Below are 15,999 nucleotides of genomic sequence, written 5' to 3'. Positions count from 1 at the left end.
CAGGGCCCTATGCTGCTTTCCTAAAAGAGTTTGCAGACTTTCTCTCAGATCTATTGGTCAACGTCGATAAAGCATTAATTGTCGGAGATTTTAACATACACGTAGATAACACAAATGACGCGTTAGGGGCTGCGTTTACAGATCTATTAAATTCCTTTGGGGTCAAGCAAAACGTCACTGGTCCCACTCATCGTCTTAATCACACACTAGATTTAATTATATCACATGGAACCAACCCAACCGATATAGATATTATACCACAAAGTGATGATGTCACTGACCATTACATGGTAACTTGCATACTGCGTACTGCTGAAATCTGTCATGTTGCGCCACGTTATCGACCAGGCAGAACAATCCTTCCAACCACTATAGATAGATTCTCAAATACCTTACCTGATCTGGCTCAGCTGCTAAGTGAACCCAAACAAACAGATGAACTAGAGGAAATGACTAGCAGTATGAGCACCATTTTCTCTAGTACATTAGAAATTGTAGCACCAATTAGATTAAAAAAGGTTAGAGAGAAAACTAAAGCACCATGGTACAACAGTGCTACACATGTTATCAAGAGAGAAACTCGTAACTTAGAGCGTAAATGGAAACATACTAATTTAGAGGTCTTTAGAATCGCATGGAAAGAAAGTATGTCACGTTATAAAAAGGCCCTAAAAGCAGCCAGGGCTGAGCATCTCCGCAAACTAATAGAAAATAACCAAAATAACCCAAGGTTTTTATTTAACACTGTGGCTAGACTAACAAATAAACAAGCATCGCCTGAACAAAATATTCCGTTACAGTTTAGTAGTAATGATTTTATGAACTTCTTCGCTGACAAAATAGAAAGCATCAGAAACAAAATTGTAAATGTACAATCATTAATGATGTCTTATGATTCAACCGCAATTATCGCCCCTCAAGAACTACTACACCGCTTTACAACCATAGGACAGGAAGAGCTAAATAAACTTATCATTGCATCTAAACCAACAACATGTTTATTAGATCCAATACCCACTAAACTACTGAAAGAGTTGTTACCTGTAGTGGAAGAGCCTCTTCTCAATATTATTAACTCGTCTTTATCTTTAGGTCATGTTCCAAGAATATTCAAGTTGGCAGTCATAAAGCCTCTCATTAAGAAGCCACAATTAGATCATAATAACCTAGCAAATTACAGACCAATATCAAATCTTCCATTCATGTCTAAAATACTAGAAAAAGTTGTGTCCGCTCAATTGTGCTCTTTCTTGCAAGAAAATTATATCTATGAAAAATTTCAATCAGGATTCAGGCAGCATCATAGCACAGAAACTGCACTCGTTAAAATCACAAATGATTTACTTCTAGCTTCTGACCAAGGCTGTATCTCAATACTAGTTCTACTTGATCTTAGTGCTGCGTTCGATACTATAGATCATAAAATACTATTAGATCGACTTCAAAATTACACTGGTGTTCAGGGACAGGCATTAAACTGGTTTAGATCGTATTTATCAGACCGCTACCATTTTGTCTGTCTAAATGGGGAAAAATCAAAGATGACATCAGTAGACTATGGGGTGCCGCAAGGATCCGTGCTAGGCCCTCTGCTATTCTCAATATATATGCTGCCACTTGGTAATATTATAAGAAAACATGGAATTAATTTCCACTGTTATGCTGATGACACTCAATTATATATTTCATCACGACCAGATGAAAACGCTAAATTATCTAAACTGACAGCGTGTGTTGATGATATTAAACACTGGATGACGTGTAATTTTCTGCTATTAAATTCAAATAAAACGGAGGTATTACTTATTGGTCCAAAAAATTGCCCACAAAACCTCTCACAATACAACTTTAACTTGGAAGGATGTCCTGTCGCTTTATCCACTACAGTAAGAGACCTGGGTGTTATATTAGACCGCAACTTATCTTTCGAAAGTCATATTTCATATGTTACAAAAACGGCATTTTTCCACCTTAGAAACATTGCCAAGCTACGTAACATGCTATCTATTTCTGATGCAGAAAAGTTAGTTCATGCATTCATGACCTCGAGATTAGATTACTGTAATGCTTTATTAGCTGGTTGTCCTGCATCATCGATAAACAAACTGCAGTTAGTCCAAAACGCAGCTGCTAGAGTGCTTACTAGGTCAAGAAAATATGATCATATAACACCAATTTTATCATCCCTACACTGGTTACCTATTAAGTTCCGCATCAATTACAAAGTATTGCTACTGACCTATAAAGCCCTAAATGGGTTAGCTCCAGTGTATTTAACTGATCTTTTATCGCCCTACAATCCATCGCGCTCTTTAAGATCACTAAACTCGAGGCTTCTGGTCATTCCTAGGATATCTAAGTCCACTAAAGGAGGGAGGGCTTTTTCACATTTAGCTCCTAAACTCTGGAATAGTCTTCCGGATATTGTTCGAGGTTCAGACACGCTGTCCCAGTTTAAAACTAGATTAAAGACGCATCTCTTTAGCCAAGCATTCACATTATAATTAAGTTTTATACTACAGTTAAATCGCACCAACAGCATTAATATTCTGAACAGCAGCTATGCTAATTATTTCCCATCTGCTTTTCTGTTGTTATCTCGGGACACTAGTCCCGAGGTAACTAGTTCGTCAGCTCCAGTTTGTATCCAGCCTCTGATGGAGACTTCAGATGCCCCGACACCTGTGATGAGACGACTCGACGCCTGTGAAGAGACGACTCAACGCCAGCGTTGTTATGGCCTAAAATAATACATGATTGATTAACTTATCCTAACATTTTTTCTTTAACATTCTCTTTTCTAACATTTTTTAATGTACATTTATGAAATGCACTTTCTGTGAAGCTGCTTTGAAACAATGTGTATTGTGAAAAGCGCTATACAAATAAATTTGAATTGAATTGAATTGAATGTTAACCTTCAAGCTAATGCATTAGCGTTTAACACACCCTGTTATGCGCTTTGACAGATGTGTGTGCGTCCTCAGCTCAAAATGTTCATTTACAGGTTATATCTTCATCTGTGAATGTTCAATTCAATTTAATTCAATTCAAATTTATTTGTATAGCGCTTTTCACAATGCACATTGTTTCAAAGCAGCTGTACAGAAAGTGCATTTCATAGATGTACAGTAAAAATGTTAGGAAGACAATGTTAAAGAATAATGTTCGAAAAAGTTATTCAATCGTGTATTAATTTAGGCCATAACAACACTGGCGTTGAGTCGTCTCTTCACAGGCGTGGAGTCGTCTCATCACAGACGTGGAGTCGTCTCATCACAGGTGTTGGGGCATCCGAAGTCTCCATGAGAGGCTGGATACAAACTGGAGCTGACGAACTATTTACCTCGGGACTAGTGTCCCGAGATAACAACAGAAAAGCAGATGGGAAATGATTAGCGTAGCTGCTGTTCAGAATATTATATTAATGCTTTTGATCCGATTTAACTGTAGTATAAAAGGTAATTATAATGTGAATGCTTGGCTAAAGAGATGCGTCTTAAATCTAGTTTTAAACTGGGACAGCGAGTCTGAACCTCGAACAATATCAGGAAGACTATTCCAGAGTTTAGGAGCTAAATGTGAAAAAGCCCTCCCTCCTTTAGTGGACTTAGATATCCTAGGAATGACCAGAAGCCTAGAGTTTAGTGATCTTAAAGAGCGTGATGGATTGTAGGGCGATAGGAGATCCGTTAGATACACTGGAGCTAAACCATTTAGGGCTTTATAGGTCAGTAGCAATACTTTGTAATTGATACGGAACTTAATAGGTAACCAGTGTAGAGATGATAAAATTGGTGTTATATGGTCATATTTTCTTGACCTAGTAAGAACTCTAGCAGCTGAGTTTTGGACTAACTGTAGTTTGTTTATTGAGGATGCAGGACAACCAGCTAATAAAGCATTACAGTAATCTAATCTTGAGGTCATGAATGCATGAACTAACTTTTCTGCATCGGAAATAGATAGCATGTTACGTAGCTAAGCAATGTTTCTAAGGTGGAAAAATGCCGTTCTTGTAACATATGAAATATGATTTTCGAATGTCAGGTTGCGGTCTAATATAACACCCAGGTCTTTTACTGTAGTGGATAAAGTGACAGGACATCCTTCCAAGGTAAAATTGTATTGTGAGAGGTTTTGTGGGCAGTTTTTTGGACCAATAAGTAATACCTCCGTTTTATCTGAATTTAATAGCAGAAAATTACACGTCATCCAGTATTTAATATCTTCAACACACGCTGTGTCAGTTTAGATAATTTAGCGTTTTCATCCGGTCGTGATGAAATATATAATTGAGTGTTATCAGCATAACAGTGGAAATTAATTCCATGTTTTCTTATAATATTACCAAGTGGCAGCATATATATTGAGAATAGCAGAGGGCCTAACACGGATCCTTGCGGCACCCCATAGTCTACTGACGTCATCTTTGATTTTTCCCCATTTAGACAGACAAAATGGTAGCGGTCTGATAAGTACGATCTAAACCAGTTTAATGCCTGTCCCTGAACACCAGTATAATTTTGAAGTTGATCTATGAGCAGTTTATGATCTATAGTATCGAACGCAGTACTAAGATCGAGTAGAACTAGTATTGAGATACAGCCTTGGTCAGAAGTTAGAAGTAAATCATTTGTGATTTTAACGAGTGCAGTTTCTGTGCTATGATGCGGCCTGAATCCTGATTGAAATTTTTCATAGATATCATTTTCTTGCAAGAAAGAGCACAATTGAGCGGACACAACTTTTTCTAGTATTTTAGACATAAATGGAAGATTTGAAATTGGTCTGTAATTTGCTAGGTTATTATGATCTAATTGTGGCTTCTTAATGAGAGGTTTTATGACTGCCAACTTGAATATTCTTGGAACATGACCTAAAGATAAAGACGAGTTAATAATATTGAGAAGAGGCTCTTCCACTACAGGTAACAACTCTTTCAGTAGTTTAGTGGGTATTGGATCTAATAAACATGTTGTTGGTTTAGATGCAATGATAAGTTTATTTAGCTCTTCCTGTCCTATAGTTGTAAAGCGGTGTAGTAGTTCTTGAGGGGCGATAGTTGCGGTTGAATCATACGACATCATTAAAGATTGTACATTTACAATTTTGTTTCTGATGCTTTCTATTTTCTCAGTGAAGAAATTCATAAAATCATTACTACTAAACTGTAACGGAATATTTTGCTCAGGCGATGCTTGTATATTTGTTAGTCTAGCCACGGTGTTAATTAAAAACCTTGGGTTATTTTGATTATTTTCTATTAGTTTGCGGAGATGCTCAGCCCTGGCTGCTTTTAGGGCCTTTTTATAACGTGACATACTATCTTTCCACGCGATTCTAAAGACCTCTAAATTAGTTTGTTTCCATTTACGCTCTAAGTTACGAGTTTCTCTCTTGATAACATGTGTAGCACTGTTGTACCATGGTGCTTTAGGTTTCTCTCTAACCTTTTTTAATCTAATTGGTGCAACAATTTCTAATGTGCTAGAGAAAATGGTGCTCATACTGCTAGCCATTTCCTCTAGTTCATCTGTTTGTTTGGGTTCACTGAGCAGCTGAGACAGATCAGGTAAGCTATTTGAGAATCTATCTTTGAGAATGTCACTAATTCACTCGAGTATTTCCATTTAGCATGAAAGTGTCCTGAGATTGTCTGCATATTGAATATAAATGTCCATAGATGATTACCATTCATTAATTGTAATATCACATCTGTTTAAATGAAGTGTAAAGGTGCGTTCACAACGGACGCGATTCGCGCGAGTGATTTACATGTTAAGTCAATGCAGAGACACGAAATGACATCCTGCGGCGCGATTCGCGCGATTGAGGCAGCGCGAATGACGCGAATTGAGGGTTTTGAACGCACGAATTGCGCGAAACGCTCAAGTTGAAAAATCTGAACTTTGGCGAATATTTCGCGCCGCGTTAACCAATCACGAGCTTGCTCTAGTAGTGACGCATTTACAAGCGGCCGTCTTTCAGCCGCAGCTCCTGGAGGAGTTGATGAAACTCATCGAGCTGGGTGCACTTCTGGAGGATCTGATGGACCCAGACACGGCGCCGAACGAGTCTACGCCGCTTTTCAGCCTTCCACAGCCCTCTTAACAAAATCTATGTCAGCAATTTCACAACGAGACTGGAGCAGAAAAAAGAGCCAGAGCCAGCGGTAGATGTGAGAAGGACTAGCCGAGGAAAGGCGGGTCTCGCCGGGTAAACAAGCATGGAGTGTCACTGATCGCCTGGATCTCACAACTCCGAAACGTCAGATAAAATGCTCAAATAGGCACTCTTTTTATAAATTAACCACAGATTTGAGGATTAAACAACTATATTATCGCCTGAAAAAGTCTTTAATTTACGTTTTGTCACACATTAATAGTAGTATTTTTTACAAAAAAGCTCATATAGGCTCATATAGGGCAGAAGCCCCTCCCATGACGCGAATTTGCGTCTGTTGTGTAGTTGTCACACGCGTATTTCACGCGCAATTCGCACGAATGAAGCAAGTAAACTCAATGTTCAAGCGTCCACCTTCGCGCAAATCGCGTCCAGTGTGAACGCCACATAAGAAATAATATTTTTCTGTGTTCAAGTGTTCAGTCTCTCTTTCTTGAGTTGAGGTGATTGAGTGATTGATCTGTAAATGATTGAACACATGAGCTGCTCCTCAGTAAAGTGATACGATCAACATTTAACACTCTTTACTTTAAACACACTCAATCTCAGCACAGTCAGGACTTCAACACATGAAGAACAAGATGAATTCATCTCCACTGCCGTTTATATTCCACCACAAGCAGACACGGGGCTGGCTTTATCTGCCCTTCATGATGTGACCAGCGGCTTCATAAACAAACACCCCGACGCTGCTTTCATCGTCGCGGGTGATTTTAACAAAGCTAACCTAAAGAAAGTATTGCCAAACTTTCACCAGCATGTCTCCTGTCCCACACGAGGAGCAAACACACTGGATCATTGCTACTCTCCATTTAAGAACGCCTACAAAGCTCGTTCACAGCCAGCTTTTGGCAAATCGGACCATGCCGCCATTTTCCTCACACCGGAATATAAACAAAGGCTCGTTCAAGAGCCCCCGGTGAGGAGGGAAGTCAAATGCTGGTCATCCCATTCAGAGATCACGCTACAGGCAGCTCTTGATGACGTCGACTGGGACATGTTCCGCGCGAGTTCTGAAGACGTCAGCGAGTTCACAGAAGTGGCGCTCTGCTTTATTAACACACTGACAGAGCAAGCCACACAAACAATAACTATAACGTCCTTCCCTAATCAGAAACCGTGGGTGGACAGTTCAATCCGCACTGCAGTTAACATGCGCACTATCGCGTACAATGCCGGTCTCCTAACGGGGGATATGAGGGAGTACAAAGCTTCATGTTACGCCCTCCGGCGCGCCGTTAAAGCCGCAAAACTCCGCTATAAAGACCGAGTGGAATCTCATTTCCAACTCAACGACTCCCGGCGGATGTGGCAGGGACTGAGGACTATCTGTGCTTTTGGAACTAAATCGTCTGCAGAGGTGAGAGCTGATCCGTTGCTGGTGAACGAGTTAAACTCTTTCTACGCTCGCTTTGATGGTAATCGCGGCAGCGCGACTCCGGCGAGTGACGCGTCAGAGAGAGTCCCTCAGAGCAGCAACAGTCACGTGATCTCTGTCTCGGAGGACGAGGTTCGGAGGGCACTCAAACGTGTGGATGTCAGGAAAGCTGCTGGGCCGGATGGTATTTCAGGTCGTGTTCTGCGGTCCTGTGCTGATCAGCTCGCAGGGCTCTTTACATCCATATTTAACGAGTCCCTTGCTACATCTGTTGTCCCCACCTCCTTCAAACGATCCTCCATCATCCCTGTACCTAAGATCAGTAAACCCTCTTGCCTAAATGACTATCGTCCAGTGGCTCTCACATCTTTAGTCATGAAGGTCTTTGAGAGACTCATTAAAAACAACATTTGCTCCTCCATTCCTGACACTTTGGACCCTCTTCAGTTTGCCTATCGTCCCAATAGATCGACTGAAGATGCCATCTCTCACGTCCTTCACTCCTGCCTCACTCACATCGACAGCAAAAGTGGGAACTATGTCAGGCTGCTATTTATTGACTATAGCTCAGCCTTTAACACCATAGTTCCCATTAAGCTAACACACAAACTCCTGGATCTAGGCCTGAATTCTTCTCTCTGCCTCTGGATTGAAGATTTCCTCACTGGCAGACCCCAGGCGGTGAGAGTAGGCCAGTTCACCTCCACCTCCATCACCCTGAGTGTTGGAGCTCCACAGGGCTGTGTGCTGAGTCCCCTGCTCTACTCTCTCTACACCCATGACTGTTTGTCCACACACAGCTCCACCTCGATCATCAAGTTTGCTGATGATACTGTTGTCCTGGGTCTCATCTCCAACAACAATGAGACGGCATACTTGGACGAAGTGGAGCAACTGACATCATGGTGCCAGGACAACTGTCTCTCTCTGAATGTTAACAAGACCAAAGAACTGATTGTGGACTTCAGGAAGAGACAGCATCGGTCATACTCCCCTCTCATGATCAGCGGGACACCGGTAGAGAGAGTGAGCAGCTTCAAATACCTGGGTGTGAACATCTCCGAGGATCTGACCTGGACTACACACATCCAGACACAGGTGAAAAAAGCCAGGCAAAGACTGTACCACCTGCGCCAGCTGAGGAAATTCAGGGTTTCACCAGCCATCCTGAAAACTTTCTATCGAGGGGCGATAGAAAGTGTCCTGACTCAGTGCATCACAGCGTGGTACGGGAACAGCACCAGTCACGACTGCAAAGCCCTGCAAAGAGTGGTGCGCTTATCCGAGCGCATCTCAGGCTCAGCTCTCCCGTCTCTGCAGGACATTTACACCAAACACTGCAGAGGTAGAGCGACTAAAATCATCAGAGACATTAATCACCCTGCAAACTCTCACTTCACCCTGCTGCCATCTGGTAAGCGCTTCCGTAGCCTGATGGCAAAGACTGAAAGACTCAGGAGGAGCTTCTTCCCCCAGGCCATCAGACTCCTGAACTCAGTAACGTGACTTCACTTCACCCCCGCACACACATAAACATCCAGTTTAAACATTAACATCCACATACTGCCATTGCACTGCACTTTACTTTCCTATTGTTACTGCGTAACAACCTGTAATAAACCTTGCACATTATACTTCTTTATATATACATATATATATATTTATGTTAACCACTTATTTCTAAGTCTACAGTTTATCTCACTTATCATATCCACTTATTTTTTTATATTTTTTATATTTTAATTTTTATATTTTTATTTTTATCTTATTTCCTATTTTTATCTTTTACTTGATTTATTTATAATTCTACTTATGTTAATACTTTTTATTCTAATTTTATTCTATTTCTATTTTAATTTCTTGTAACTGTTATTTGCACTGTCCATGGAGCGGACCTGTTTACATTTCACTGCCAGTTGTATATTGTGTATATAACTGTGTATGTGACAAATAAAACTCTTGAATCTTGAATCTTGAATCTAATGACCATCACATCCATTTCGTTTCTGTGATCATCTTTACATATTATTTAATGTGATAAATAATTTGTTATATCAGTTTTTATATAAGCTCTCTCTCTCTCTCTCTCTCTCTCTCTCTCTCTCTCTCTCTCTCACACTCACACACACACACACACACACACACACACACACACACACACACACACACACACACACACACACACAATAACACTGTAAATCTCACTTACGTGTGTGTGTGTGTGGCTCTACTGTGCTGTAATATGGTGTGTGTGTGTGGCTCTACTGTGCTGTAATATTGTGTGTGTGTGTGTGTGTGTGGCTCTACTGTGCTGTAATATGGTGTGTGTGTGTGTGTGTGGCTCTACTGTGCTGTAATATGGTGTGTGTGTGTGTGTGTGTGTGTAGCTCTACTGTGCTGTAATATGGTGTGTGTGTGTGTGTGTGTGGGGCTCTACTCTTGCTGTAATATGGTGTGTGTGTGTGTGTGTGTGTGTGTGTGTGTGTGTGTGTGTGTGTGTGTGTGTGTGTGTGTGTGTGTGTGTGTGTGTGTGTGTGTGTGTGTGTGTGTGTGTGTGTGGACTGGTAATCATCACGTTATGGGGACAAAATGTCCCCACAAAGATAGCAATATCCGAAATCCTCATCCTTGTGGGGACATTTTTAGGTCCCCATGAGGAAAACATCTTATAAATCAGACTAAGTGATGTTTTTTGAAAATGTAAAATTGCAGAATGTCTCCTGTGAGGGTTAGGTTTAGGGGCAGGGGCAGTGTAGGGGGATAGAATATACGGTATGTACGGTATAAAAACCATTACGCCTATGGAAAGTCCCCATAAAAGATGAAAACACTACATGTGTGTGTGTGTGTGTGTGTGTGTGTGTGTGTGTGTGTGTGTGTGTGTGTGTGCTGGGGTTAAATGACGCTCTCTGCTCACATGCTCTGATCATCAATAATAATTGTAAGAGTAATATTTCTGTAAAGGCCAGGGACAGACAAACGGGTTCCCAGATGAACGTTATAAGTAGCAACAACTAATCTATAAAATCCATAATGAAAATCATTGACAGGGATTCTCATGATCGATTAGTCGGGTCTGCCCTCTGTGAAGGGAAAACTTTCAGCAGTCGCAGTACAGCACTCAATAACACATTTCTCTGGACAAAATGTATCTAAAATAGTGCAGTGGAAACAGAGTGAGCTGCTGCGGGAAAGGGACATGATCCAAGCGCCCAAACCATGAGAAATCTTGATGTTAAGCTTCAAGCTAATACATTAGCGTTTAACACACCCTGTCTGTCACGTACAGGAGATGAGGACCCAAAAGCAGAAGGTGATTTGACAAAGTTTTAATTCAGTTCTGGGTAAAAAACTCAGGTGGCCACAAGGCATATAACTCCAACAGAAAGTCTCTGGCGTTAACTACAACAAAAGTATGTCTCAGTCTAAGGGAACAGAAAGTCCTTCAATCGTAAGGGAACAGAACTGCCCGGTCAGGAACGGAAATGGGAAATCCCCGGAGGTAGAGAGAGAGGCTGGGTCCGTTGAGAGCAAGGAACACCAAACCGTAGACCACTCACGTAACTGGAGACTTTGAATAGAGCAGATACGAGGTGATAACATATCAGTCAGGAATCAACACGCACCGGACAGGAATACGACAAGATCGAAAAACAGATACGTAACATTTGGCAATAATCTGACAAAGAACAAGAGAAAGGAAGGACAAGAAATATAGAATCCAATCAGAGAAAGTGGGCAACAGATGAGAGCGATAGAGATAATGAACAAGAATGTGAGTACGTAAGGGATGAGGTGATGAGAGACAGCTGAGAACAATTGAGTAAATGAATGCGAATGTGTGTGCGTAAAAGAATGTAATAATGAGTGTGACCAGAAGAGGGAGAAAAGAGAAAGGAGAAAGAGGAGAGAACCAGGAACATGACACTGTCATGCGCTTTGACAGATGTGTGTGTGTCCTCAGCTCAAAACGTTCATTTACAGGTTAATCTCAGCACAGTCAGGACTTCAACACATGAAGAACAAGATGAATTCATCCTTTTCTGTGATCATCTTTACATATTATTTAATGTGATAATTAATGTGATAATGTGTAATAATTTGTTATATCAGTTTTTATATAAGCTTTCCCTCTCTCTCTCTCTCTCTCTCTCTCTCTCTCTCTCACACACACACACACACACACACACACACACAACACTGGAAATCTCACTAACATCAAACATGGTGATCTGTGCTTTATAATAATGAAGTCTCTGTTGATCTGATCTGAGAGAGTGAAGAGTGTGTCATTGTTCTCTACAGGTTGATGAGGTGTGGGATCACAGATGAAGGTTTTGCTGCTCTGGCTTCAGCTCTGAGATCAAACCCCTCACACCTGAGAGAACTGTATCTGAACGCAAATAATATAGGAGACTCAGGAGTGAAGCTGCTCTCTGCTGTACTGGAGAATCCTCACTGTAAACTGGAGACACTGAGGTAAGATCATCTCTATCATAAAGACTCTGAGTGAATAAGGATTAATTTGTAGATATTGTGCATGAAAGCAGATGAGCCCGTATGAAAGAAAACAAATCTGTGTTCAGGGTGCAAGGTTGGGAGAGATGGCTTGTTCTAGTTCTCCCTCTGTGTTTTTGGCAATCTAAGGCTGCAGTTACACTTGGCATTAACATGTGACCTATATCCAGATGTTGTCCACATGTTATCCGATTAGCGTGTCCTGGTCCAGAGGTAGTCGAGGACACATTGTGATCGGATCTCAGTGTAATGTAAACTCAATCCAGCATCGGATCTACACTCAGAGGCGGCGTCATATAAATCCCTCAGAAAATAATGGACAGACGCAGTTTTGACAAGCAATTAAACTTATTTGAGCTTTACAATAAACGTCAATCTTTATAACAGTTTATTTAGACACATTATTATTTACACAACATGTGTGTGTCATGTTTTATTTTAATTGTGCAACATTATCTGAGCAATGCGATCGCCTGTACAGTCATGAGATCTTAATGAAGAGCTGCTCGCTGTATGTTTTTATTGTTTCTGCATGTTTATTAATCTCCCATTTCTGCCAATATAGCCTAGTCCCTGCACGCTATAAACTTAAACCCTGATGGTGTGACTTAGGGCTGGGCGATATGGAGCAAAAAATATATCTCGATATATTTTGCTATATCTCGATATACGATATATATCTCGATATCTTTACAGGAAAAATAACCCCCAAAAACTACTGCAAAAACAAATATGCCAAATACCACAAAGTCTTTTTTTTTATTGAAGTGCAAAGAGGTAGGCAGTTCATGTAGGAACAAAGTAGGGATGCAACAATACAGTTAGTCCACGGTTCAATACATACCTCGTTTTTTTTACCACGGTTTTCGGTTCGGTTCGGTTCTGATGGCTAGTCGCATCAGATTTTTGCTATTCTATTCTTAGCCGAACAGCAAGAGCTTAAGGAGGAAAAAATACTATTTTTTTTATTGCAATACTCTTTCTTTATTTTACTTACTAGACTTGAAAAACCTTACTTAAACTTAAAACTTTACTTTTAAAAAACCTTGTACACATTCCTAGTGTACTGTATAATATAAAATAAATATATATTTATAAAGATTTACAATGGCAGCTCAGAGCTGTACAGCAGCATATTAGTATGAAATTGGATTAATAAATGTAAAAATAAAACACTACATAGACTTCCCTATAAAATATACATTGATTCTCATTAAAGCTACTGTATTAGTTTTTCAGTCAAGAGCCGTGAGTGATTTTGTCTTTGTCTTGTTATTTTATTAACCACTAAAGGAATAGTTCACTCAAAAATGAAAATTCTGTCATTGATTACTCACGCTCAAGTTGTTTTAAACCTGAATAAAGTTCTTTCTTCTGTTGGACATAACATATATTTTGAAGCATATTGGAAACCAAACAGTTGCTGGTCCCCATTGAAGGAAATAATAATATGGATGCCAATCGCTACTATCAGCTGTTCAACAGAAGAAATTAATACAGGTTTGGAACAACATTAGAGTGAGTAAATAATGACATCATTTTAGAGTGAACTGTGCCTTTAAGGCGTGTTCACTCGGCTTCCCTGCTGTCAATTTAAGACTTTCACGCATCTAATATACAAACACACGCCGATTTTACTTTCACTTTAGACATAACCGACTGTGTTTATGTTAACCTTGTGTGTATTTGACAGTATTAGCGCAGTAAAATTTAGTCCAGTAATCACTTGTTTGACAGGCTTTTAGTGCGCGCGCTCGGGAAAGCGCATGGTGCCCTACGCGCAAGGCTTTAAAACGCATGCAAATAATGAATTCTCATTCAAAAATAAAACAACTCAAATCAAGGGCATAGCAAGTAACCTTCTCCAGCAAGCAAGCCGCTCTCTCTCCGTAGTGTACAGTCGCGGGAGTTCTTGTCTCGCAAAGTAATGCCGCCTAGGTAAACTGTATCTTGGATCAAGTGTTTGAGAACCAACTGTCGGCATTCATGGCAGTAGACATCTGTCTGCTGTTCGTCCGACGCCTTAACCGAGGTATCTCCATATAATGGAGCCAGTTGTTTTTAAGACGAGTTCTGTAGCCTCCGAGCTGGTTGCGGACGCCGCCATGACAACAAGCGAGGGGAGGGGGAACAAATGCAAGGAGGCGGGGGGGCGAGCGAGCGGGGGCGAGCACAGCACAGAGAAGGCAAACAAGCAAAGTGGCGGGATCAGAATTAAATATAAACAATATATCGATATATACGATATGTCAAAATCCATATCGTGTTTAAAAAATATCTCGATATATTTTGAATATCGAGATATCGCCCACCCCTAGTGTGACTTGTTTCTCATGATCAGCCCCTGTTATTTCTGTATGATCAACTCTGGGAGAATTCCTTCATTTAAACAACTTCATCTGATCTAAGACTGGAGATTGCATCGGACTAAAGTAAGAGAGTGAAAGCTAAAAGACTGTTCTGAGGTCAGTTGCTATATCTTTTCAGACTGATCCAACTTACGGTTTTCCTAAAAATGCCGATCAAAACCCGGAGAAATCCCATAGACTTTCACTGACTTTCAATGTTCAGATGAGCCAAGACAGTTCAAACTCTTAACTGACAAAATTCAAATGATGACAGTTGGAGAGGCTCATTAGACTCCATTAACTGCCTGTGTGTGTGTGTGTGTGTGTGTGTGTGTGTGTGTGTGTGTGTGTGTGTGTGTGTGTGTGTGTGTGTGTGTGTGTGTGTGTGTGTGTGTGTGTGTGTGTGTGTGTGTGTGTGTGTGTGTGTGTGTGTGTGTGTGTGTGTGTGGGCATGTTTTTGTGAAATATCAGGACACAAATGTGTATAATGACATGGGTATGACATAGGTATTACAAAAAGAGGGTGAAATATGAGGACGTTCCCCATGTCCTCACTTTTCAAAATGCTTATAAATCATACAGAACAAGGTTTTTTTTTCACAGAAAGTGAACTGCACAGTCTCCTGTGAGGGTTAGGTTTAGGGGCAGGGGCAGTGTAAGGGGATAGAAAATACGGTTTGTACGGTATAAAAACCATTACGCCTATGGAATGTCCTCACATTTCACAAAAACAAACGTGTGTGTGTGTGTGTGTGTGTGTGTGTGTGAGTGTGTGAGTGTTTGACCTGAATGGGTTACATTTCTAATGAAGTTCAAATAAATAAATAAATAGTTGCTTCATTTTTAAATTTGTTAAATTCTTTCCACTGATATCTTGATAATAATTTATTTTCTTTTTTATGATATTTTATTAAAAAACAAACAAAAAACGAGTAGCACTTTAATACATAAATGTGCTCTAACAAGGGTAAAGGGCAAATGTTAACCATATATGCTGTTTATACTGCTTGTAATTGGGATGAAGGAAACATCTGTAGAATATTTTAGCATAAAATTGTTTGATTGTGTTGAATTAAATACCCAAAAATGCAGCGGGTCCACCAGACCCACGGACACTGGCGGAATAACAACAATATGAACACACACAAGCTCTATATAAAGATAAAAAATGCACTGGAAAGTCAATTTAGGGGCAAATATTGTCCTTTAATGGAAAAGGTGAGAGTGGAAGAGAGGGGGAAATGCCTTTTACTCCACTTTAAACAGTTTGTGAACCACTGGACTATTAAACACCTTTCCTAATTAGCATACAAAGTGTTATTGTTTAATTAGCTCATATGTAAAGAGTTAGATGATGATTTAACAACTTATGAACCATAAATAGTTCTCACTTTAGATTAGCTCACGGAAAATAGAAAAATGTCATTAAGTGCTTTAATACAGCATTTATTGGACATTAATTACATTACAGACAAATCTCACACACACACACACACACACACACACACACACACACACACACACACACACACACACACACACACACACACAGTCACACACACACACACA

At 40.3% G+C, this 15,999-nt stretch overlaps 1 protein-coding gene across 5 annotated transcripts in view; it reads left to right on the top strand.

Annotated features, from left to right (window-relative positions):
• The window catches only part of LOC307130036 (NLR family CARD domain-containing protein 3-like), a 61,937-nt gene that overhangs the window by 13,584 nt on the left and 32,354 nt on the right, over positions 1-15,999 (top strand). For 4 of the 5 annotated variants that reach the window (XR_013816994.1, XR_013816995.1, XR_013816996.1 and 1 more), the window contains one exon: positions 11,870-12,043. Coding sequence is in view for 1 of the 5 variants with exons in the window: in XM_079822890.1 (XP_079679016.1) it covers positions 11,870-12,043 (174 nt within the window). In the remaining 4 variants the exon portion in view is untranslated. Of the gene's footprint in view, positions 1-6,735; positions 6,873-11,869; positions 12,044-15,999 lie in introns of those variants that run through there. The other variant, XM_079822891.1, reaches the window with a different exon arrangement.

The sequence above is a fragment of the Gobio gobio genome (genome assembly GCF_949357685.1).
Source record: "Gobio gobio genome assembly, chromosome: 8".
NCBI lineage: Eukaryota > Metazoa > Chordata > Actinopteri > Cypriniformes > Gobionidae > Gobio > Gobio gobio.
The sequence above is the reverse complement of the archived record's forward strand: the minus strand, read 5'-3'. Positions and strand labels throughout refer to the sequence as shown.